A 24,945-nucleotide genomic window follows, 5' to 3' on the forward strand; every position below is an offset into this window, starting at 1 on the left:
GACTTCCACACAAATCATATATCACGAATCAGTACATTAAGATAACTTTAGTTCAAGAAAAACAAAAATAGTAGTTTCATTAGGATGATTGATCTTAATTGCTTGGCCTTATTAAGCTGACAGTGGAAGGAACTTTTTTGGAATCCCCGTTTTGCTTTCTGACACAGAGTCAAATATCATTTTCATGTCTGAGATCAGTGATGAGCTTAGCCTAGCCTAGCACAAGGGAATGAGGCAGAGAGGGAAACTAGCATAGCTCCATCAAAAATGAAAAAAACACGCCAAACAGTTATAAGGCCATCCTATGTATATTTTGACCCTGCAGTCTTGACACCAACAGATCACTGAGTCACCAGGGTTTTGTTCAATGCTGTGATAAAGTGCACACCTGGTAACTTCAATATGATGACAGGCTGGTGATGGGCAGCTATTTTTTTTGATACAACTTAAACATTTTATATAAGGATATTTACACTACTTACTTTATTCAACAATTTATATATTGTGGCTTCCGTGTTGTCTGAGCCTAGTCAGCTGACTGATCAGTACTGCACAAAACTGTGCGTCATTCAGAATATTATTAAAACAACTTTTATGTCTTCTGGATGTAGTCCCTGTCATTTTGATGAGGAAAATGAATGTGACACACAAGGAAAAACAGACAGGCAACCTTGCCTCCTGGCAATGTAAATAGAGTCAATCACCTATTTTTAGCAGGTTTACGTGCATATACACGCTAATTCAGGTGTAAAAGTGGTGCTACTTGTGATGTAACCTGAAGTCTGGGACTACTCTTCAAAGTACTTGTGTTATGTTGCATTTGTTTAAATTGTAATACAACTTTACAATGATATGAAATGATGAAATAATAATATAGCCTTCACAGTTCTAGTGAAAAGAATCTTGAATCTCGTGTCCTCGAATGTCAGATTTTTTATTTGTTTTGTCCCTCTTTTGCTTTAATGACAGCATGCAGTCGAGCTGGCATTGACTCCACAAGTTTGTGTAAAACCTGCTTACTCATATCACAGCATGATTTTCAGTGTTCCACAAAGCTTCTTGTGATGTCACCGAGTGCTTGGCTTTCTCAATCTTCAAGTTCCCCCATGAATGTTGAGTGGGGTTGAGGTCAGGTGACTGTGGAGAAAGTCCATGACAGTCCGGACTCCTTTGTCTTCTTTGGTCTTCAAGTAGTTCTTGCAAAGCTTTGCAGTATGTTGGATTTAATTCATATTTACTATAAATTATATGATATATTATTAGTATTATCTTATGGATTATTAATGTCAATGGTGTTGGTAAGTAAAAGCACACAATTTCTGTGTGTTTCATTCCTGCTGCAGCAACAGGTGTGAGATGTGCAGCTCACATTGTGGTGTGTGCTGGCTGTGTGTGATTCAGTGGTGTTGCAGCCGTTTTAAGTGTTGCCCTGTCAGAAGCACTCATCACCACAGCCACTATGACACATCCTGCTGTGACGCATTGGGTCAGCAGTGCCAAAAGTGTGTGTGTGTGTGTGTGTGAGTCATCATATTTGTGTCTATGTAACTGCTGGGTGGAAAAGCTACAGTTGGGGGTGGGGGTGGGTGGGGGTGTTGGGGTGGGCTGTGTTTTCTGTATTTTCCAAACCCAAAGATATTCTCTTTATTAACATATGTATCAAAGCCAAGAATCCAATCTTTTTGATTGAAAAAGGGGTAATAGACAGCAGCACGGAGATGGGGCAGACAGTTGCTCCTTCAAATTTCACTACTTCTTGTTTTTGTTATAATCTGTTATTTCTTTGCTTTTATTACTGAAAATTGCATTACTTATGACAGAAGTACCCTCATCAGCTTCAGAAAAGGTACCAGATATTTGGAACCAGCCAGACCAAATATCACCACATCTGAGTTAAACTGACACAGCTTGGCCCTGAGGCTATTCCATGACCCAGCTTACCTTTGGCTCATGTTCCATCACAGGAAAACAATGGATGAAATAATTACCGGATTCCCTTAATTGGCGGATTGTGTTCCGGCCTGAACAGAACACACAACTCTGTGTTTACTTCATGTGATGGTTGATGCTCAGATGCAGTCAAAGTGAATAGACAGTGTTTTTGACCAGTTTTCAAGTTGTATTGTTTGCTTTAATCTCCTCAACAAAGACTCAGCTGTGAAGTCTATTCCGCCTCCAGAAGACCAGCCACTGTCAGTACCAACAGCGGATGTGGGAAAAACCCTGCTGAAAGTGAATATATGTAAAGCTGCCGGCCTGATAACATCCCAGGCAGTGTACTAAGAACATGTGCCAGTCAGCTAGTTGATGCTATTACGGACATTTTTAACACAATACAAGAGACTGTTCTCACCTGCTTGAAGACAGCCACCATCATCCCTGTGCCTAAAAAGTCTGCTGTCTTTACATCATGGTGTGGTTGTTGTAGTTATTTTTGTTGTAACTATTGTTATATCCCTCTCCATTGCCTGCATGGGCTGTTGTGGACTGTTCCACTTTCTTGTTCACTAACCAACTGGCATAAGCAGTAGTTTTGCACATTGTTCTTGTTGACTACAGAAGAGATATAGAAAGCATCCTGACTGGAAACATCATAAACTGGCATGGTTTTGCACTGCCCAGGACAGGAAAGGCTCTATAGAAGGTGATTAAAACTGCCCAGAACATCATTGGTACCATCTACAGAGCATTATCTATATCACCCCAGCCACAGCCTGTCTCCCTCTTAAGCTACAACTCGATTGGTGCATTTTAAGTTGTGTGAGTGGGCAGTTTTTTTGGCCTTTGTATGGCTTTATTTATAGGACAGCTTCAGAGAGATGACAGGAAACCGGGTGACAGAGAGGGGGGTGACATGCAGCAAAGGGCCCAGGCTGGAGTCGAACCCCAGGCCGCTGCAGCGAGGGCAAAGCCTCTTCACATGGAAGGCCCGCTCTACCAACTGAGCTAATGGGAGCCCCAGTTTTTATGTTTTAGTAGAGATAAACTACAGTTAGACAAACAAGCCACACCTTTACCACAGCCTTATTTCTCCTGTCTTTCCCAATTTTGCCTCAAGTAATAAGGAACTTTCGTCTCAGCTCCCAATCCGACCAGTTCTTCAGACAACAACTTCTCAGAGATAGTTTCTGATGTTTATTTTAGTCAGAGGATATACTCTGTATATTTTGTTGGTTGTACAGTTCTTCACTGGGTTAAGGTACATATGGTGTTTCAGGAGATTGAAGATCATAGCGGTCGGAACACTGGGATATGTAAAGATCTTTGTTCATTCCGCTTCTGAGACAAACTGTTCAGATTGTCCTACTGCTCTCACTTATCTCACTTTCCACAGACCATGAGGACCTCTACATCCAACAAGCTGTTGTTTTCATCGAGGACGCCATACAGGTCAGTACAATGACTTGCCAAACTTATTTTTGTTTTGTAATAAGAGAATTTAAATGACCAGTCAAAGGTATTAACAAAATACAATATAATATTTTAGGATTGAAGCTCAGGGACCTGTTTTAATGTCCTTAATGCTCATCCTCCATGAATTTAAGTTATTGTGAGATGTTTATGATTATAGTATGAAAGACATTACTTTGCTTTGCTTCAGTACTGCTTTTTCCAACTAAGGAAAATTGCAAAAGACAGACCCTTCCTTCAGCCAAAAGATTTGCTAAAAGTCATGAAGTAAGGAAGTCTACAGCTAGGGCTTTTATGAAAATTAAACATAGATCTCACCAGATTCATCACTGGCTACCTGTTCTTTTATGATTAGACCTACAAAACAGAAGAGCAGAAAGACTAATGGATGTTACAATGTCCAGGCTAAAAGAACTCTTGACTCTGGCAAGAGGGATGTACTAACACTTCTGTCAATGACATGACCAATCCGCGTTAAATACTGTTTTGTTTGTCAGGGTCATTGTAAGACTTTAGGCTTTGTGCTATTAGTTACATTCTTACGGTCACAGCAGGTTGTTGACTCAGTTTTTAGCTCTACAGCAATTCCAAGCTCATGTCAGCTTTGGAAGCTTGAGGAAATTCGTGAGATGTGCTGGTACCGAGTTCCTCAGCTAGGGCTTTGAGGACAGTTTTTAATGTTTTAGTGACAGAGCAGCCTTTTTGTGACACTCGCAAAAGACCTTCCTCCAAATGTCTGTTATGTACATTAGATTCTCAATAAAGTCCAAAGATTCCTCTTAAATTGTGCCTGCTTGGGTCCATGTTTGGGCAGTTTGTACTGGTTCTGTCACGGATATCAAAAAAGGAGGACCCAAAAGCAATACACACACCAAAGAAGCATGGGGAACACTGGCAGGAACATGAGGAGACACGGCTTACAAGAGGAAACAGAACAGACAAACTAACAAAGAGAGAGGAGAAGACAAGGACTTAAATACACAGGGAGAAATAACTGATTGAACACTGGTGAGCAGAGAAAACAGTGGGAACAAATACATAGGAGGATAATCAGGGACAGGTGAAACTAATAAGGACAATCATAAGGAGGGAAAACAAGATGGAAAGTAACACAACATGACACAAGAGGATGAACCTTACAAAATACATTATTAAACAATAATAACAAAATTACAATAACTAACCTAAAAACCCAAACCGTGGTAACAGGGAAAGGATCCTTCTCCAAAGGGAAGCGTATTGGATACTCTTTCTGGATACCATGATTCCAAGTGGAATGAAGGAGGAGATTTAATTTGCATGTCTTATGCTAAAACAATTAACTGTTTTGTTGTGATGATGTGTGATGTATGAGACACTGTGCTGTCCAGTGCTTCTCCTATTGGGATGTATCTGTTGTGCTGATCATGGTAACCTATAATTAACACACCTGTATAGACTGATTGTGAATTTGCCAGAACACATGCTGAAGAAGGGCGTCTTGCAACATTAAAATTAAATTAAATCATTTAATGTGAGCGCTGTCCTTGGTTTTTCTTTTCTTTTTTGTCTTAAAAAGTCCCATATTACTAAAGTTTGTTTGTTTGCTCATAGTACCGGTCCATCAACCACCGGGTCGATGCCAGCTCGCTCCGCATGTATCGATGGTACTACTCCAGGATATGCCAGTGGTAAGTTCACACCTTCTAACAAGGTAACAACAAGGTTATTTATCTGTCATTATCCAACACAGGGTTGCATAATGAAATTAAAGTTTGTAGTTCCTTCATACTACACGAACATAGAACATATATACAGTTATTTATATATACTGTATACAGAAACAGGTATACAGCCAGGAAATAATTCTGTAGTGCATTTTTAAACAACAGCAACAGTGATGATGGGCATCTTCATATTAAACATTTGACGTCAGGTAAACACTGTTATCCACTTTGACTTTGTGTGAGCAACATCATTTGCTTATATGACCTAAATGTATTATTATTTACCTGTTTGATTTGAAAAATTAGTGCCATTTATTTACTGTATTTCAGATTTCCCACTGTCAAATTTCTTAAAAAGCAACTGTCAGGATAACTACAATTAATTATTCTAATTTCTACTATGTGGCTGAAAGTGTCTTAGAAGCAGCAACATTTCACTCTCTGAGGAGAAAACAGTCTCCTGCTGAAAGTCAGTGTAGAAAGCTTTATAATTAACTCTCAATCCTACTCTGAGGCTGGACTGTTTTTTAATCTGCCATTGCTTTCACTGAATTCTTAGCAATAAGTTTGATACATTGAGGAACACAGCCTTGATTTGATTTCACTAAATCATGAGTGACAGAAACTTAGTAATTCAAGTTTACTGGTTTTTAACAAGGTTCTAAATTTCGAGATCATGAAAATGTGCATACAAGCTGTCATGTGGCAACTTAATTTCTATCCTCCTACTGCAGTACTGGAAGTAGGCACTGTTGGTCAAAAATAGATAAAGCTATTGGGAGAAAACAATTTGTTCAAGGAATACAAAATACTCATGACAGACTTGATTGAAAAATCTGCAACTGGATCAGATTACAACAGTTGTGTTTACTAGAAGTGTAGCATTAAATTTCAGTGTTAGGGGAGCCTAACTGGCTTCCTACATACCAACACTGACTGAATACACTTTTCACGACAGACAATTCTACATATTATAGCAGTGACTTCCTGATGTCCCTGGTGTCTCTGCAGGTTGCCTTGGAGCCTTGCATTGACAACAATATTATGACCCTGATTCCAAAAATGTTGGGGCACTGTGTAAAATGTAAATAAAAACTGAATTTGATGATTTGCAAATCCTTTTCAACTTATATTCATAGTATCCTAAAATGGGAATTGGGGTTGTTACATGAATTAGTTATAAAGCTGTTTCCCCCTATATTCAGTCTTTATGCTAAGCTAAATGTCTCCTGCCCTCTCTAGCTTAATATTTTTTGCATAAAGACATGACAGTGGTATCAAGTCTTTTTATCTGACTCTTTTTAAGAAGCAAACAAAAGGTATTTACCAAAATGTCGAACTATTCCTTTATCAATGTGGACTTGAGGATTGTAAGTGGTGATAAAGGATACAGAGTAAATTTAACTCGTCATCAGTTTTTTTTTAGCAAGATTTAACTTTAGACAGCACCGTATGGAAAGTCTCATCAACACACTGAGTTAAAAAAAATAATCTTTGGTATATTCTCTTGTCTAATTTCTACCATGCTTACATCCACTTGTCCATCCACTCACCCATCTCTCCCTGACCCAGGGGCTTGGGCCTAACCATTGCAATGGTGTTGTTGCTGGCATTTGTTGAGCGCCCGTCCTCCCTGTCCATCTCCTCGGACCCCCGGCTTCGCTCTCCACCCTGGGAACCTCCCTGTGGTTTAACTGAGAGCATTGAAATGGTCTGCCTTATTATCTTCTCTCTTGATCTTGCTGTCAAGGTAAGCACAGCCAGGGTGAAAAATATTTGTTCACAGGACACTGGCAGCTGTCTGATTAACATGGTTTTGCCATGTGAATTCCATTTGATCTTGCTGCTTCTTTAGTTATTTTCTACTTATTTGTCCGATTGAACCACTGCCACACTCTGTTTTGTCCTCAGAGCTACTTGATTGGCTGGGAGGAATTCAGAAAGAGCAAATGGCTGGTTGGCTACACAGTAGTCATTTCATTCTCCATCATCGACTGGGTGTTGTCTGTCAGCATGGTGTGTGATGAGGTGAGGCTGTCCTCTGTCATGCTTCTTTAAGCGTGTCATGCTTAAGAGTGTAGTGCACCATCAAATACCAGTATTTGGTACTTCTTTAACTTGAGATAAACAATATACAGGTAGCTGTAACAGCACAGAAGTCAATAGGACAATACAACATGAAACAGACTGTAGGCCACTCTAAACCTGCATTTACGTGTGTGTGTGTGTGTGTGTGGGTGGGTGTGTGTGTGTGTGTGTGTGTGTGTGTGTGTGGGTGTGTGTGTGTGTGTGTGTGTGTGGGTGGGTGGGTGTCTGTGTGTGTGTGTGTGTGTGTGTGTGTGTGGGTCTGGGTCTGGGTCTGGGTCTGGGTCTGTGTGTTAGCCAAGGAAAGTCCAAATGACTAAAAGTTTTTCCTGCTCTGTCCTTGTGAATTTGGGGTAGACCAGTAACCAGGGATCCTGGAAGTTAGTCAGAGTTGGGTGCTGATGGAAACTAGTCTATACAATGATGTCGCAATAAATGCTGGGCAGCATTCATTGTTGCACAGGTAACAGCACTAAACTAATGTATGCGAACTGCAAGGCAAGGAATAGGGAGAGGTGTTACCCATGAACAGGTTATGAGGTTATTCAGTGGGACACATGAAAAACTTTCTCTTGACAACCTCAGTAGAGTCTTTACGTGATAAGAAAGTCCTGACCAGCTGCAAGCCCACATCACAAGAAATCTAATAATGGACCAATACATATAAGAAATAACTAATAAAGAACAAAATAAGCATCACAATTACCATCACAAGTATGACACATATACCCTATATCTTAATATGAATGGGGAAACCTTCTGTAAGTTTAAACTTTTTATCATTTATCATTATTGCTTTTTATGTCAGCAATCCTACTTCCTACATCCATCCCAGCGTGCATTTCACATCAACCAGCAAAAACAGAGAAGAATTTGAGCCAGGGTCACAACTCTTACAAATTTTCACCTACAACTGTTACTATTTGTTCAAATGAATGTATTAATTAAATAAGGAAATTAGGAATTTGGATTTCAAATATATTATTGTTTTATTCATTCATTCATTCGTTCATTCATTCAACCTTTATTTATATCTCAAAAAATCATTGAGGGCAAGCCCACATTTTCAATGATGTCGAGAGCACAAATAAAAAACAGGAAAGGTGCAAAAATGTGATAAAAAACAGAAACAATGAACATAATCACAGAGCGAATAAACAAAATGGGTACATAGTAATGATAACAGATAAGAAGAAATATGACAGAATACAAATAAAACGGAGAAAGTGCTTGAAAATGATAAGAAACTGCAAGCAAACAAACATGACACAACACAAATAAAACACAGGTGCATAAAAGATAAATGGCAGACAATCATACAGGACAACAGTTACATTCAAATGCTGAGTAGTTTGAAATCAAAGTCTTAAACTGACCTATAGGTATATCTGTATCAAGTTTGAATGTACGTTGTAAAAGTGTATGGAGCACTGAAACTGAAAGCAGTTTCTGACAAAACATGGGGAAAGTAGTTCTGTTTCTGTATAAATAACCCATTTTTGTCTTAGCTTGCTAACTAGTGTGTTAATATAAAATTTAAATGTGAGTTTCTGATCCAACCAGATACCCAAATATTTGTATTCAGAAACCCTTTCAATACTGAGTCCTGTTAGAGTGGTAACATGCAGACCAATGTCTGCGATATCTCTGGCTCTTGAGAATATCATAAATTTGGTTTTATTTGCATTGAGGACTAATTTGAGGTTAAAAAGAGAATCTTGCAATTTTTCAAAAGCTTGCTGGAGAACTATAATGGCTTTATGTGCAGTTTTAGCACAGCAGTACAGGACTGTATCATCAGCATAAAGATGGGCGTACAATTTGTTATAGAGGATGTAATATTGTTAATATAAATTGTGAATAAGACAGGACCCAGTACTGAGCCTTGCGGAACCCCTTAACACAATGGTAAAAACAGGGAGTGATCATTTCCTACAGTCACACATTGTTGCCTATGAGACAGATAGTCCTTGAACCAATTACAGGAATTACAATGAAAACCAACATCACTTAACCTCTGTATGAGCAAAGCATGGTCAACTGTATCAAAAGCTTCTGTTAGATCCACAAAGAGGGCAGCACAGTATGTCCCTTCATCAACAGCAGATATAATATCATTAGTAACTGAGGTGATAGCAGTAACAGTACTATGCTTAGCTCTGAAACCAGACTGGTGAGGACTCCAAACAGGATAATTGAGAGGAATGATTTGAGCTGATTATTGACTAATGATTCCAGGACTTTAGCAAGACAAATTGGTCGATAGTTGTTAGTATCAGCTTTATCACCACCTTTATGCAGTGGGACAACATGTGCAGTTTTCCAGATCTTAGGGATAACCCCAGAAGAAATGGATAAATTAAAAAGATAAGTAATTTAAATCAGAAATAAATGGAGCACAGAGCTTTAAAAAACATGGATCTAGTTTATCCTCCCCAGTTGCTTTCCATATATTGACGCCTTGAAGTGCCTCCTTAACAATAGAGGAAGTGAAATTCTGCAGTGTAAACACAGAGGTGTGGTTTAAGGAGGGCTCATGAGGCAGCAGCTGACTGTTAAAAGTAGAACCTGAATATACCGTGTCAAATTGATTTCCAGCAGCAGCAAAATATTTGTTAAAAGCATCACAAATATCTGATGGTTTATTTATTTGGCAATTATTAAATGTTATACTAGAAGGTATAGACATAGAAGATTTGTTTTTATTCACATTCACTGCTTTCTAAAATTTGGATGGGTTTGCACAGGAGCTGGAGATTAATTCTATGTGATAGTTGGCCTTTGTTTTTCTTAGTGAAGATATGCATTTATTTCTGAGTTGTCTAAAAGTTAACAAGTGGGCATCCTCACCAGTATGCCTTGCTAAAGCCCAGGCTTTGTCCCTTGCCTTGAGCATCATTGATAGTTCTGAGCTGAACCAGGGGTTTGATCTATCTTTAACCCTGAGCCTTTTGAAGGGTAACTAAAGATTTGGAGCCTGTTCTAAATCCAGTATTTCAGCAGTATACTGTATATTACTGTTAGCAATGCCGGTTATTTGTTAATTATTAATATAACGTTGACTTGAAAGTTTGCAACAACATATTTTTATTCTGCTCTGACGAATGGAAATAAGCAAACCTTTTGTTGAGATTATTCACAGTTCTGTTATATGGTCATCACCATCATCCCAGTTGCAAATTATGGAAATAGCATTTACTGTTCTTGTAAGTTTGCACTCCCAGGTTCAACTTGCCAAGTTTCATCTCCCAAGGATGTGACCTCATACATGACTTGTCACAAGGCCCCTTAAATTCAAAAAAGTGATCTTATCTTTTTTTTGTTAAATAGAAACTGAGAATACGACGACTGCTTCGGCCGTTCTTCCTCCTGCAAAACTCTTCCCTGATGAAAAAGACTCTGAAGTGCATTAAGAGGACTCTGCCAGAGATCGCCAGGTATCTGACCCCTTTACACTGGCAGGACTATCAAAGATCTGTTGATTTATGAAACATACACCAGGTAATTCAGATTTTTGAACACTGTGGTCACAAGTAACAATTACAGGATCATGGCATATACTAAAATGTAGGCTAATAATAGCACTGGTATATATGACTCATAAAATCATAAAGCAAACTGGCTCACTAACAGTGTTAGGCAAGTTACCACAGATATAACTATATTGCTAACTGGAAAATTAATTGCATTACATTACTAACTACTCAACACAAAATTAATTAGTTACATTGCCCATCATTAGTATGGTAATACGGAGCTGAGGGGGCTGCACAGTGAAGTTATACAAAGTACAAAGTGATACCACAGTAAAACTTGCATTTGGATTTGCTATTTTCCAATTTCATTTCACCCCTCACCAAATAAAAAAGCCACTACTGACTTCAGAGCACTCTCAGCTCTGTCAGTGGGGCACTGCTTCCATAAAATGTGACCATAGACTTATTCTGGTATACTCCCACTATACAACCACCACTCTATAATACACCCTGTGATTGTGTGCAGGTGTCAGTGTTGAAGGGAACATTTCAAACTAGGATTTGTGGTAACATTATTAACGTGTTACTACCCCAAATTAAGTGTATATAGATGTTTTTCTACGTGGTTAAACCCAGTGGGTTCCCGTGACCCGTTTAATCTCTTTCAATGTGGCTCATAATGATATAAATGTTTTTACCTGGAATGAATTTACATGTTAAGATCAGTTAGATTCTCCACAGTTCAGTCGTTGAGTTAATTTAATAGAAACCATAAGAACAGAAAAAATATTAATTCAGATTTGCCAGCATGGTAAGCAAATACTTGTACCCAGACTAGTCATCAGTACACTTCAAGTATGTTAATGAGTAATTAACTTAAAGTTTGCTTTATTGGAACAACTAATTTTTGTACTAAGTATATTTTAGTTTTAATTAAATGTAGAAAAGCACAATCCGAAGTGTATTTAGTGTACTTTTATGTGCTTAAGTGGTATATAAGTATATTTTGTACTCTTTAAGTATATTGCTGTGTGTGTACTAAGATACATGCCTGATAAGTTTATTTAAAGTCTACCTTATGTGTTATAAGTACATTAAAAATGTATTGTTTGTCTCTAGCAAATATACAAGCAATATGCCATTAATATATTCTTATTGTAGTAATAGTGTGCTCAGTTATACTTCTGGTTTATTTCAATTACTAAAAAAGAACAGTTTGAATAAATATAGTTTATCATTACTTTGTTGTTCTACTTTGTACATTACATACCCTTATACACAACAATGTTGCATATGTATTACCAGTATATTAAAGTCTGAATTACATTTCGGACTATTTCCCAATGCTGAATGTACTTCCCAGGTGAAAAAACCCCCCAAAAACTTTATTGTAATTTAACATATTCACATTTTCAATGGTACATTGCAAATATACTTACAAAGATGTATACTGTCTGAACATACATAAAATGTTTGCATTTACATCATGCTTTTACCAATTTTAACAATACAACTTTTAACACATTTAAAGTAATTGTACTATAGTACAGAGGAATATTATAGGAAAATATACTTCACTAATGAAGAGACAGAACATTTTTAATTCAACTTCACATGGATCCAGTATAATTTGTATCAGAATTACTTTAAAAAGAAAGGACAGTTAATGAAGTATTTTGAGTATCAAACACAAACTGTAACCGATTACCTTTAATTCTGCTTAAGTAACAGAAACAATCATAAAGTCATTATCACACTCTTTTCCACATTTGTTTTCCTAGAATGTTCTTTAAAGTTACACAAAAATAACATTTAGAGAACGTTCCCTGAGGGTTCCCTGTATTGTGACAGATAACTGGATAAGTCAGTGACAGTTGTGTCTATGTACCTGATGCCAAAACCATCCAGTAAAGTTCTGTAAATTCAAAGTCAGTCTCCGTTTCCTGATCTGACACTCCGTATTGGTGAACACTACATAATCAGCTAAGCAGCCAAAGCCTCCTGTACAACATGAGCATAACTATATATATATATATATATATATAAATATATATATATATATATATATATATATATATATATATATATATATATATACATATATATATATATATATATATATATATATATATATATATATATATATAGTTATGCTCATGTTGTGTACATATATACACATATATATATTTGTACATATATATATATACATATATATACATATATTTATGTATGTGTATATATAGTATGTACATATGTATGTATGTATATACCTGTATATATTATATAACAGTGAAGCACATCTAAAATAATAAATGATGATATCACTGAAATCCTAAGTATTACTAAGTAGTAAGTATAAGTAATAGTAATTATAAGTAATAAGTAATTACTATACTGGTTAATATCAAATACACTCATGTGATACTGGAATTTTCTTATATCATTGTGTTAATTTACTACTTTCATAATATCAAAATTATTACAAGATCTATATATTTACACATTTTAGTACAATTTCAGATAATGTGAGAATAATTTAAATCAATGGCCATTGCATAAAGTTAGAATGGCTCAGATAAACAGCTTGCTTGAACCCAAAAGCACAGCTCCAAAGTGATGGGAATGTCAGGCAAAGTGGTAACTGCAGGGCAGGAGGGAGTGGCTGGATCTAAAATGGCAGTAGAGTTCATAAATGGCAGAAAGGACAACAGAATTAATACTAGGAGCTGGCACAGTCCTGACACCTGTCATGTTTTTAATGTATTCGAGAGACTCTTGTGTTTTTATAGAGTGTACCTTGAAGAAATAGAGAAAGATTTAGATCTATTCCTGACTCCCCAGACTTTTCCACCCCTAGCCTAGTTCTTCTGTCTTTGCAGTGTCATCCTGCTGCTGGCCCTTCACCTCTGTCTCTTTACTATGATTGGCATGCTGCTGTTTGCTAAAACTGAGGTAAGTTCAGGTCTATGTGGTCACACCCTGTTAAATACTGTACTGTACTGCTGACACTTGTGCGGACATGTGTGTGTAATTATGTGTTTATATGTCTGTGGACTTGTCCCAGACTGTGATGGCAACTCAACAGTCAAGGGTCATTGTCATAACTAGAAAAACAGCGTCATGTATGCCTCCATGTCTGTCGAGGCTTATACATAATTACACAGTATGTAGTGAAGACTTTAAAGAATTTATTAAAAGGTGTTATGTGTAGTTCTTGGTGAAATGTTATGCTATTCCTATGTGTATAATTCCAGTAAATAATTTCCAGTGAGAAACATGCTGTCTTCATTTAAAGACTATTTCAACAGTACAGATGACTGATAGAGAGCTTCATCACATGTTGCAGTGACAATCACCTGATGATCGATACCAGCAAAACTCAAGTTTTTTGAGAGAAACAAAAAACAGTCAAATGTCTGTTGACATGTTTGGCCAATAAAGCTGATTCTGATAGAACATAAAGAAGCTACAGATTTCTAAAACGTTGATGCCTCACACACGTTCGACCTGGCAGCACAGAAGATCTCTACCATTTCAATATCTGACCACATGTGATAATATGTTCACAGTCTCCCATTCTGCTCCAGAGTTATGGTGTTAAATAATGGCCAGAGAAGTGTTTTTGCATAACATTTTTATGTCACAGTGAAGTTGACCTTTGTGTGAAATTTCGGTATAATCAGTAATGAATATGTTGTTATGGCAAACAAAATGTTTTGTGACGTCAAAGTCACCTTTGACCACAAAATTCTGATCAGTTCATCCTTGAGTCCAAGTGGACATTTGTGCCGAATTTGAAGAAATTCCCTCAAGGTGTTTCTGAGATATCACGCTCACAAGAACAGGACGGATGGACATTTGCAAATATAAAGACACAAATTGAAAAATTACACAAAAGCAAGTCACAAACTGGCAGCAGATACTTCTGTATCTTTTGTCAGATGGCAGCAGGGTGAACAGACTGTGGCTGGGTGGGTATTGTGTTTTAGTATCTTTGGGATCTGTGCAGACATCTCAATTCACTGATGTCACTGATGCTCTGTAGATGGTACCAGTGATGTTCTGGTGGTTTGAATCATCTGCTGTAGATCCTTCCTTTCCTGGGCTGTGCACGAACCATGGCAGTTTGTGATGTTCCCAGTCAGGATGCTATTTATTGATCCTCTGTAGTTAACGAGAAGTACTCGGTCATGGAGGCCTCAGGCCTGGAGCAGGAAGTAAGTCTGTGAAGCCACTTACTGTAAATATGCTTAAGGGCCTGAACAATTTGCACTACTACTGCTTATGCAAATCGGTTAGTGATCAATAAAGTGGAACAGTCCACACCAGCTGCAGCAGGCAACGGAGAGGTGCATAACAATAGTAACAATAACAATGACTATATCAGAATTTATTATATACTAAGAACAATGTGGGGAATGTGTAAGTCCACTCTGCCTCTCCTCTTCTCTGGTAATCACTCCCCCTCTTTGTTTTTGTTCAGGATCCAAAGAAGAATGAGGAGTGGAGGTTACATTTCAGAAATATGCCTGATTCACTAACCTCTCTGCTAGTGCTGCTCACGACAGCCAACAACCCCGATGGTACACAATCTGTCACATGATAAAACAAGCTATGTCTGTTGAATACTTGATTACTGTAAATTGTGTCTGTGGTGGAGTGTGTTAATCTTTTCAGCTTTTCTTCTGTCCTGTCACAGTGATGATCCCTGCCTACTCCTTAAACAGAGCCTATTCCATTTTCTTCGTTGCCTTCAGTGTTATTGGTAAGCAGTGATGGTATTATTGTCCATGTCAGTGCAGCAGAGGATGGTAGATTATTAAGTTGCTATTAAAGTAACATAAATGTGTTACAGTGTTTGAAAGAAAATTTGTTTTGCTTCTTGGCAGGAACCTACTGTCTGATGAACTTACTGACAGCCATCATCTATAACCAGTTCAGGGGATATTTACTGGTGAGTCAAATGCACAGTTATGACAACACGCTCCTGAGCATTTCATTGTCCTGAGAGTTATCTTGCTGTAACAGCTCCATTCATTCATACTGGAGGCAACCCAGCACAAGCACAGTCTTCTACTGGTGACAGGTGAGCACTAAAGCTGAATGCTCTAGTTGATGAAATGTCAACGGAAGTCTTGGCAGTACAGGGTAGTCAGGAGGAATCATCTGACAGGCATTTCAAATGCAACAGCACAGGCCCAACATTGCATAATGATGTCTGATTTTGCGCTAAAAGGGACAGTTCACCCCCAAATCAGAAATACATATTTTTCCTCTTGACTGCTATTTCTCCATCAAGATTGTTTTGGTGTGAGTTGCTGTCAGGTTACACAAAGGGAACCCAAATGCAAGACACACAGGCAGGCAGGTAGCTTGAACAAAAAGCGAGCTTTAGTAACATAAAGCTGATAATCCAAGGCATATAACAAAACAGTAGAAATCATAAAACAAAAGCAAAACAAAGTACAAACCAGAAATAACACAAGGATGGGACACAGATACAGAGGAACACAAGGGCACAACAGAACAGACAAACTGAGTTCCCTTAAATTATATCCACATTTTCCTCAATTGTCACTTCCATCGAGGATTTGTGGGGAGGTGTGAAGAAACCATACAAGGAGAGAGAGAATGAGGAAATATGTTTTAAGACAAATGAGATGTTCTGTCCTCTGAAGCGTCACATTAGCATATAGACTTTACATTGTGATGATGTCACAGATTTTTAAATCAATTTCCGTGGCTCATGGAGAGCTTAAAAAATATAAAAACTTCATGGATCAAAAAATTGATGAGAGATTCATAATTGACCTCATTAGCAATTTGAGGTGTCCTGTCAACAGTTTTACAGACGTCCAGTAGCTTGAGCAAAATTCGACATAAGGCTGAGTGGTGCTGCCGTATCCAGGTCTAAAAATTAGATTTAAGGTTTACTAGCAGATCCTGACCTCTCAAACATGGCAGCTGCGCAGATGCATGGCTGCATCATACTGTAATACACCCAATCAGGTGTCCTTTTTTCTTGACTGTTCAGGACAAAAAAGTCTACAGTCTGAATCTTTCTGTTCATGTTTTGGTCCAGATGTCGGTCCAAACGTCCATCATCAGGAGACGATTGGGGATCAGAGCTGCTTTCCAAGTCCTCACCTGCCAGGGAGCTCGACAGGCTGCTGAGTAAGATAGACACACGCACGCACACGCACGCACGCACACACACATACATACATACATACACACACACACACACACACACACACACACACACATACACACACACACATACACACACACACACACACACATACACACACACACACACACACACACACACAGATGTAGCATTCCCATTGTGTAAGACTTGCTATCTTTCTTTGTTTTGGGCTGATTTTGAAAATCCCTCTGGACTGATTGCAGTGGATTCAGATCACCTGTGCGCAGGGTGGGGAGACTGACTCCTAGTTAATGAGTGGAAGCAGCTTGGGGCATTCCCCTCCCAGACAGTCATGGTGTGAAGATGCCCTTTTGTGAAGGCTTAAGAGAGGTGGTCTCATTCTGAATCTGTCCCTGACTCACTGCAAACCTCATCCCATTATATTGCCAGCAAGACACTCTGGTCTGTTTAGGCCCCTATTGTGATTTCTTGGCTGCCCCATTTCATTCTAGTGAGGGAAACTGTGTTTATTCTTCAGCCAAGTTGAGTGACCACAAAGTTACCAGGCAATTAGGCTACCTGCATCAGGGCTGTCCTTATTTGTGCAAGTGCTGCTTGCCTTGCCTGCAGGTTTTCTTTTGTTTTTTTCATAGTATCTTAACTGAACCCCTTGAAACCCAAGCCCCTATACACCTTCAGTTTTAACATTTTATTTCACTTGGGACTTGAGAGCTTGTAGAAGCACATTTCAGTTTGATTATCCCTGAAGAGGCATTTGTCTATTGTCCAAGTAGTTGACATGTTTTTTGTTTATGTTTTTATGTAGGTTGGGGCTGGTTTGTAAGCATTTTACTGCCAGTACTGCCACACAAACACACACTCACGGACATCATATATTAACGCTGACTCTCAAAAACATACATGTGTCCTTATTACCAGGTGTAATTATTTGCATTTAATTGAAGGACAATAAGGTCAAAAAGTCAAAGTGTTGATTCCCTTTAACACCCCGTTGTGAAAGGATGTGATGAATGTGACATGTTGAACTACTTTGTCACAGTGTTATAAAATGCTCTTATAATCCTTATAAAAGTCCTTAATCCTTTCCTCCAAAGAGTAACTGAAACCTTATAATGGAGTGACTGATATTACTATAACTGATATTTTAACACTTTGATTTAATGATTTTTTGTTGTTGCGTTTTGTAGTTGTTTTTTTTTAAAAAGGATTGGATTACTTCAAACTAATTTTCACACAGATTTAATTTTCAAACATTCTTAAAAAGAGGAGGAGTGTTCAGTGTGCTGGTGAGGACAGCTGAAATAGTACTTCACTAATATAAATAAGAGAAAGATGGAGAGAGTTGTATTAATTTTCTCTGTCAGGGAGCATGTGTGTGTTGATGCGGTACTGGAGGTGATGTCCAGAGTCCAGATGAAGAGCTACTACAGAGCTGCCATCACAACGGTCAGTGCCAACCACACACACATACACACATAGACACACCCGCTAATATTGCTATGTGTCTCTTGTCTATGGAAATAGGCAACTGTCTGCTGACATGTTCACTATATTAACTTCATTAGGTTATATGAAGTGTTGAATCTTTCACTTGTGCAGTTTTTCTGACCCCAAGTGGGAAAAAGCACTTAATACAGCTTTAATATTTATTGATGTTAATTGATAGACAGTAACTCTGCAGATATTTTACATGCATCTTTTGAGTGGGTTAGACCAGGAGTATATTTAAAAATGCATCTTTTGGTTCTCCAACTTGACTTTTTCCTTATTACCATCTTGACTTCAGGAGGCACAGCAGTATGCAGATGTGGGCTACATGGATCGAGAACAGTTCAGGAAGATATTTGATGAACTTGATAAAGATCGCATTAAGGAGGTAGAGCTGAGCCGATGGGCTCTGCTGCTTCAAAGATTTAGTCATCATTACATTTCACTTTGACATGTATTTAATGTGTGTGTGTGTTTTGCCCAGCACCCTCCCTTGCCTCAGTACAACTCTCCAGTTCTGCAGAGACTCCAGGTGGTCTTCAGTCACTACTATCTCACTATACTGGGTAATGCAGTGGCACTGGCCAATGTCATGTGCATATGTGTAAGTTGCACAAACACACACACACAGATATGCATACATACACACATGGACAAAATTGTTGGTACCCTTCCGTTAAAGAAAGAAAAACCCACAATGTTCACTGAAATAACTTGAAACTGACAAAAGTAATAATAAATAAAATATTTCTGAAAATTAACTAATGAAAATCAGACGTTGCTTTTGAATTGTGGTTCAACAGAATCATTTTAAAAAATAAACTAATGACTTCCAGTTGTGACCTGTAGGGAGAGGACGCACACGCGAAGGCTCCCGGTTCACTTTTCGTTACCCTCCCTTTTAAACGAATTCTCTGCACGAATTTCGATATAATTTCAACCACTGAAGTTTGTTTAACCAATTTCTCAGAAATGAGCATGTCTAAACAACCGAAATCAGTTAATGTACAAACTCCGGCGACACGTTCTGCGGGTAAGCTAGCATCCTTTGTGGCTAACAACCCTTCGACAACAGCAGGAGCTCCTGTGACACCCGAAAAACCTGCTACAGACTCACTACAGACAACAGTGACCTCATTCCAGAGCCGTCTTACCTCCGTCGAGTCTGTAGCAGGTGATAACTCTGAACGGCTAACAGCAGCGGAGTCCAACATCAGAACGCTCCAAAGCCAGAACCAATCGCTGCTGGACCGGTGCAACGACCTCGAGAACCGCTCACAGAGATCTAATCTCTGTATATTGAACATTCCCGAAGGCAGTGAAGATGGCAAAGATCCAGTAAAGTTCATGTCAGATGTTTTGATGGAAGCGATGGGCCCCAATGTTTTTTCTACACCGCCTGAACTGGAGAGAGCCCACCGTACCCCGACCTCCAGAGCCGGCCAGAGATCATCCCCCCGCACGTTCCTGGTCTGCTTCTCCAGATTCCAACAGAAAGAAGCTGCACTGCGCTGGGCCAAGAATCATGAGCTCAAATACCAAGGTGCCTCTATAAGGGTCTATCAGGATGTCAGCACAACACTTGCTAAAAAGAGAGCAGCGTTTAACAGCGTCAAGCAAGCCCTGTATCAGAAGAACGTCAGATTCCACCTGCTCTTCCCGGCCCGGCTGCGAGTGATGTGCGGAGACGACGTGTTCACCTTCGACTCGCCTGATGAGGCCCAGAAGTTTCTCGACCGGAGGTTCGGTAAAGAATAAGACTGTGTGTCACGGTTTGGACTGTACAGCCTAGCGATGGTCAATCACCTGAGCTCAACGACGTATAAACTCACCTTTTCGGCATGCGATATCAACCTGCGGTCCGCGGACCTGAGGTATGGACATTCAATGATGTTATTGCCGGACTAATCAATATCATGCTGATTTATATCTAGAATTCTTCCTCTATACAAACCACTTTTGTTGCCTTTCAATATTGAGGTTATATACGTTTTCATATATATATATGTGTATATGTGCCCACTTGTTTGACAGTTATTTTGCTGCTCAACCATCTGATTTTTGTCTCCACCTTGATGTTAAGAGGTTTTAATATAGTGTATGACAGGAACTGGGAGCCTTCCTGGGCAGAAGTATTGAGAAAATGTGTTACCGGAAGTTTTTTGAAATAGTGTTTAGCCTGCAGCTTGCCTTAGAGAGAGCGACAAGTATAGGCTTAGTTTAAGTTTTGTTTTTTTCTTTGGACAGGGTTAGGGAAAGGGACACCACCATATTTTTGCAACATATACTTGCCTTTATCCACTTAAGAGAAGAAATTAACCAAACTGTGCACTCCAACACGAGCATTGCTTTACCTTTTTATGACTTACTTCTCTCTTCTCATTTTATCTTCTTTAGTTAAATATGGTGAATGGTATTGATGCAAAGATGGCTGCTATACGATTCATTAGTTGGAATGTGAAGGGTTTAAATGGGCCTGTTAAAAGAGCCAGGATATTTAATCATCTTAAGTACTTAAAATGTGATGGTAAAAGATCAAGTCAGACTTAAAAAAGGATGGGTGGGTAATGTATTTCATTTCAATCTTAATTCTAAAACTTGTGAACCAGCCATATTGATTCATAAAAAGATTCAGTTTAATGCAACCACTGTTATCTCAGATCCGCAAGGACGATTCATGATGATTTCAGGGCTCCTCTACTACAAGCCTGTAGTTCTGGTAAATATTTATGCTCTGAATTGGGATGATGATAAGTTTATGAGCAGAATTATGTCATTAATTCCGGATCTGAATTCGCAACAATTGATTTTTGGCGGAGACTTAAACTGTGTGATGAATCCAACACTTGACCGCTCAAAATCTACAAATCTTTCTAAAAAAGCCAAGTTATTATCGTTTTTGATGGACCAGATAGAAAGTGTTGACCCCTGGCGTTTTTTATTTCCACAAAGTAAGTCCTTCTCCTTTTTTTCTAATACATCACTCATATAGTAGAATAAACTATTTTTTCATTGACCAGAACCTTCTCCCCTTTGTTAAAAAAGTTGAATATTCATCTATAACAGAGTCAGATCATGCCCCTGTATTACTACATCTTGCATTTCCTCTTTACCAATTAGAGCACCCCTCCTGGAAATTAGACAGAAATCTTCTTGCCGATAAGAGCTTTTGTGAAATGATATCCCAGAAAATAGATGACTTTATAGACTCCAACAAAAAAGATAACATTTCCCCTTCTCTCCTGTGGGAAACACTAAAAGCTGTAATCAGAGGTGAGATTATATCGTATTCAGCTAAAATAAATAAGATGAAAGAAGTAAGCAATATATATGGTGGATGCTCAGTATTCAGTTTCTCCCTCCCCTGAGCTCTACAAAAGGAAGCTGGACCTCCAAACACAATATAATTTGCTATCAACCGAAAAAACAGAATGTCTCTTACTAAAATCACGGGGGTATGTTTATGAGCATGGTGACAAAGCTGGACGTTTATTAGCACACCAACTCAAGTGCCGCTCAGCCTCTCAACAAATCCCACAAATACGGAAAGAAGATGGTGAACTAACTATTGACCCAGAAGAAATTAAAGAAACATTCACTTCATTTTTTTTCAAATCTGTATACATCAGAGATGACAAATGATTGTTCTGACATGGAACATTTCTTCAATAACCTCCAGGCTCCTTCTGTAATAACAGTTCATAGGACTGAAACTGAGCTTCCACTAAATTGTATAGAAATCATTACTGCAATAAAGGCAATGCAGAGTGGCAAGGCACCAGGCCCTGATGGGTATCCCATAGAGTTTTTTAAAAAGTTCTCTAATAAACTATCAACAATTTTACTTGATATGTTTAATAACTCTTTGTCCCATGGGTCACTCCCACAGGCATCGACTAAAGCATCAGTTACCCTCCTGCTTAAGCCAGGTAAAGATAGCACAGAATGTGGCTCGTATCGACCCATCTCCCTCCTAAACTGTGATGTGAAGATCTTGGCCAAGGCCCTTGCCCTACGCCTTGAAACCACAATGCACGACGTGATATCTGCTGACCAAACTGATTTTATTTTAGGCCGTCATTCATTTACAAATATCCGTCAGCTCCTAAATGTTATCCACTCTCCTGTGTCCAGCGCGGTACCTGAAACAGTTATCGCGCTGGACGCAGAGAAAGCATTCGATAGGGTAGAATGGGGATATTTATTTGCATGTTTAAAGAAATTCGGATATGGCCCTAATTTTATATCGTGGATTAAACTTTTGTATACCTCTCCCAAAGCTTCTGTAATCACGAATGGTAAACATTCACAGTATTTCCAGCTGTCAAGGGGCACCTGTCAGGGCTGCCCAATCAGTCCATTGCTGTTCGCCTTGGCCATAGAGCCCTTATCTATTGCACTCAAAACATTGCCATCAATTACTGGGATCCATAGGAGGGGGAGAGAGTATAGAGTATCTCTTTATGCGGATGATTTGTTAATGTATGTATCTGACCCTGTTTCATGTGCTCCTCATATTATCCACGCCCTGAGGAGATTTGGTGCTTTTTCTGGGTACAAACTGAACTTTAATAAAAGTGAATGTTATCCTGTTAATGACTTGGCTCTTCAAATACAGGACGGTGCTCTACTGTTCAAAATGTCTAAAAATGGCTTTAAATACTTGGGCATTAATATCACAAGGGACATCAAGAATCTTTACCAAGAAAATTTCTGTCTGCTATTTGAGAAAGTCAAATTAGACCTGAAGAAATGGAAACTGCTTCACCTATCCTTTGCAGGGAAAGTGAACTGTATAAAAATGAACGTGCTCCCCAAGTTTCTTTACCTGTTTCAATGTATCCCACTCTATCTCCCTAAATCCTTTTTTAAATCTATTGATAAGGCTTTAATTTCATTTATATGGGATGGGAAGAAGCCTAGAACACGGTTAGAACTGTTACAGAGGCCTAAAAACCAAGGTGGCTTAGCTCTTCCAAATTTTTGTCATTATTATTGGGCCTCAAATGTTCAAAAAATCATGTATTGGCTCTATACTCCTGATGCAGACTGGTGCCACTTTGAAGCTGCATCTTGCATCTCCACCTCTCTTAGTGCCCTGGTCACCTCCAGCCTTCCCCTCTCTCTCTTACAATACACTAACAATCCTATAGTCATAAACACCCTCAAAATATGGGTTCAACTGAGACGGAACTTTGGGTTTAAAAACCTTCTCCATTTAAGTCCCATACAAAAATAATTACCTTTTCCCCCCAGCTAGGTTAGACTCTGAATTTACTCTCTGGCAGAGACAAAGCATTCATATTTTTAAGGATAAACTGTATTTTTGCGAGCTTTGATGATTTATCGCATAAATTTGGCCTCCCTCGGTCTAGCTTGTTTCGATATTTCCAAGTCCGCCACTTCCTTCAACATCATGATCCCAATTTTCTATACATTACATCACCTTCTGGTTTAGATGATCTGTTAAAATCTCCATTCAATTCTAAAAGACTTGTCTCAAGAATTAGTGATTGTATAACCTCTTTTAAAAACACAACACTGGCAAAGATCAGGGCAGACTAGATGGATGAGTTGGGGGAGGACTTGGAAGAGGACATTTGGGAGAGCGCTCTACTTAGAGTAAACGACAGTTCTTCCTGTGCCAAATTAAACATTATACAATTCAAGATCCTACATCGCATCCACTACTCCAAAACAAGACTGGCTAAAATATATCCTAACACAGATGCAAGCTGTGACAGATGTCGAAACACTCCTGCTGATTTAACACATATGTTTTGGTCATGTCCAGCCCTGGTAACCTATTGGTCGACCATCTTCAAAATGTTGTCAGAAGCACTGAATATTGATCTTCAACCCAACGCAGCTATGGCCATATTTGGTACCACAGATAGAAGACATACAACAATAAGGAAAAGTTACAAAAACATAATTGCTTTTACGACGCTGCTTGCACATAGAAGAATATTATTGCATTGGAAATCAAAAAATCCACCCAAAGTGTCTTTGTGGTTTAGCGACCTGACACAATTCATACAATTAGAGAAAATGAAATATACTCTCAGGGGGTCCAGGGACAAATTCTTTTCTGTCTGGGATCCGGTGTTGATGCATTTAGGTAAACTTAAAACTGTGCCCACTTGATTACCACTTAGCAATCATCTTGCATTTGTATTTGTATTTGTGATTGAATCCATGTGAACCATGTTTTGTTTAGTGCACAGCTTCAGTGTTGGCGAGCCTAGGTATATGCTCTTTTTGTTATATATATATATTTTTTTTATATTGTCATTTCATTCCACTTTTTATTTTTACTGGACTGGTGTCCAACATGTTCTTGGGGTGGGGGGTAAAAATATAGAAATGAGCATTGTGACTTCTGTATTTGAATCCATGTATCGTATCATTGATGCCCAATAAAAAGAAAATGAAAAAAAAAAAACAACAAACTAATGAAACTGGCCTGGACAAAACTGATGGTACCCCTAGAAAAGATTGAAAATAATTTGAGCATAGGGACATGTTAAACTAAGGTGTTGAAGGAGCTCAGTCCATTACTAAGCTACTGAGGCATTTATCGCGGAGTAACTTGGTTGACGCGCCA

The 24,945-nt window shown here is 38.6% G+C and overlaps 1 protein-coding gene across 1 annotated transcript in view; it reads left to right on the forward strand.

The window, feature by feature from the left end:
* Window positions 1-24,945, forward strand: part of tpcn2 (two pore segment channel 2) — a 58,499-nt gene that overhangs the window by 1,952 nt on the left and 31,602 nt on the right. Inside the window, exons 2-14 of the mRNA XM_073464165.1 lie at window positions 3,335-3,390; window positions 5,005-5,081; window positions 6,690-6,867; window positions 7,029-7,145; window positions 10,533-10,639; window positions 13,558-13,630; window positions 15,162-15,261; window positions 15,378-15,443; window positions 15,568-15,632; window positions 16,761-16,852; window positions 18,215-18,296; window positions 18,637-18,726; window positions 18,823-18,942. Coding sequence (XP_073320266.1) covers window positions 3,335-3,390; window positions 5,005-5,081; window positions 6,690-6,867; window positions 7,029-7,145; window positions 10,533-10,639; window positions 13,558-13,630; window positions 15,162-15,261; window positions 15,378-15,443; window positions 15,568-15,632; window positions 16,761-16,852; window positions 18,215-18,296; window positions 18,637-18,726; window positions 18,823-18,942 — 1,223 coding nt within the window. The remainder of the gene's footprint in view (window positions 1-3,334; window positions 3,391-5,004; window positions 5,082-6,689; window positions 6,868-7,028; window positions 7,146-10,532; window positions 10,640-13,557; window positions 13,631-15,161; window positions 15,262-15,377; window positions 15,444-15,567; window positions 15,633-16,760; window positions 16,853-18,214; window positions 18,297-18,636; window positions 18,727-18,822; window positions 18,943-24,945) is intronic.

This window comes from Pagrus major, chromosome 4 (genome assembly GCF_040436345.1).
Source record: "Pagrus major chromosome 4, Pma_NU_1.0".
Taxonomy (NCBI): domain Eukaryota; kingdom Metazoa; phylum Chordata; class Actinopteri; order Spariformes; family Sparidae; genus Pagrus; species Pagrus major.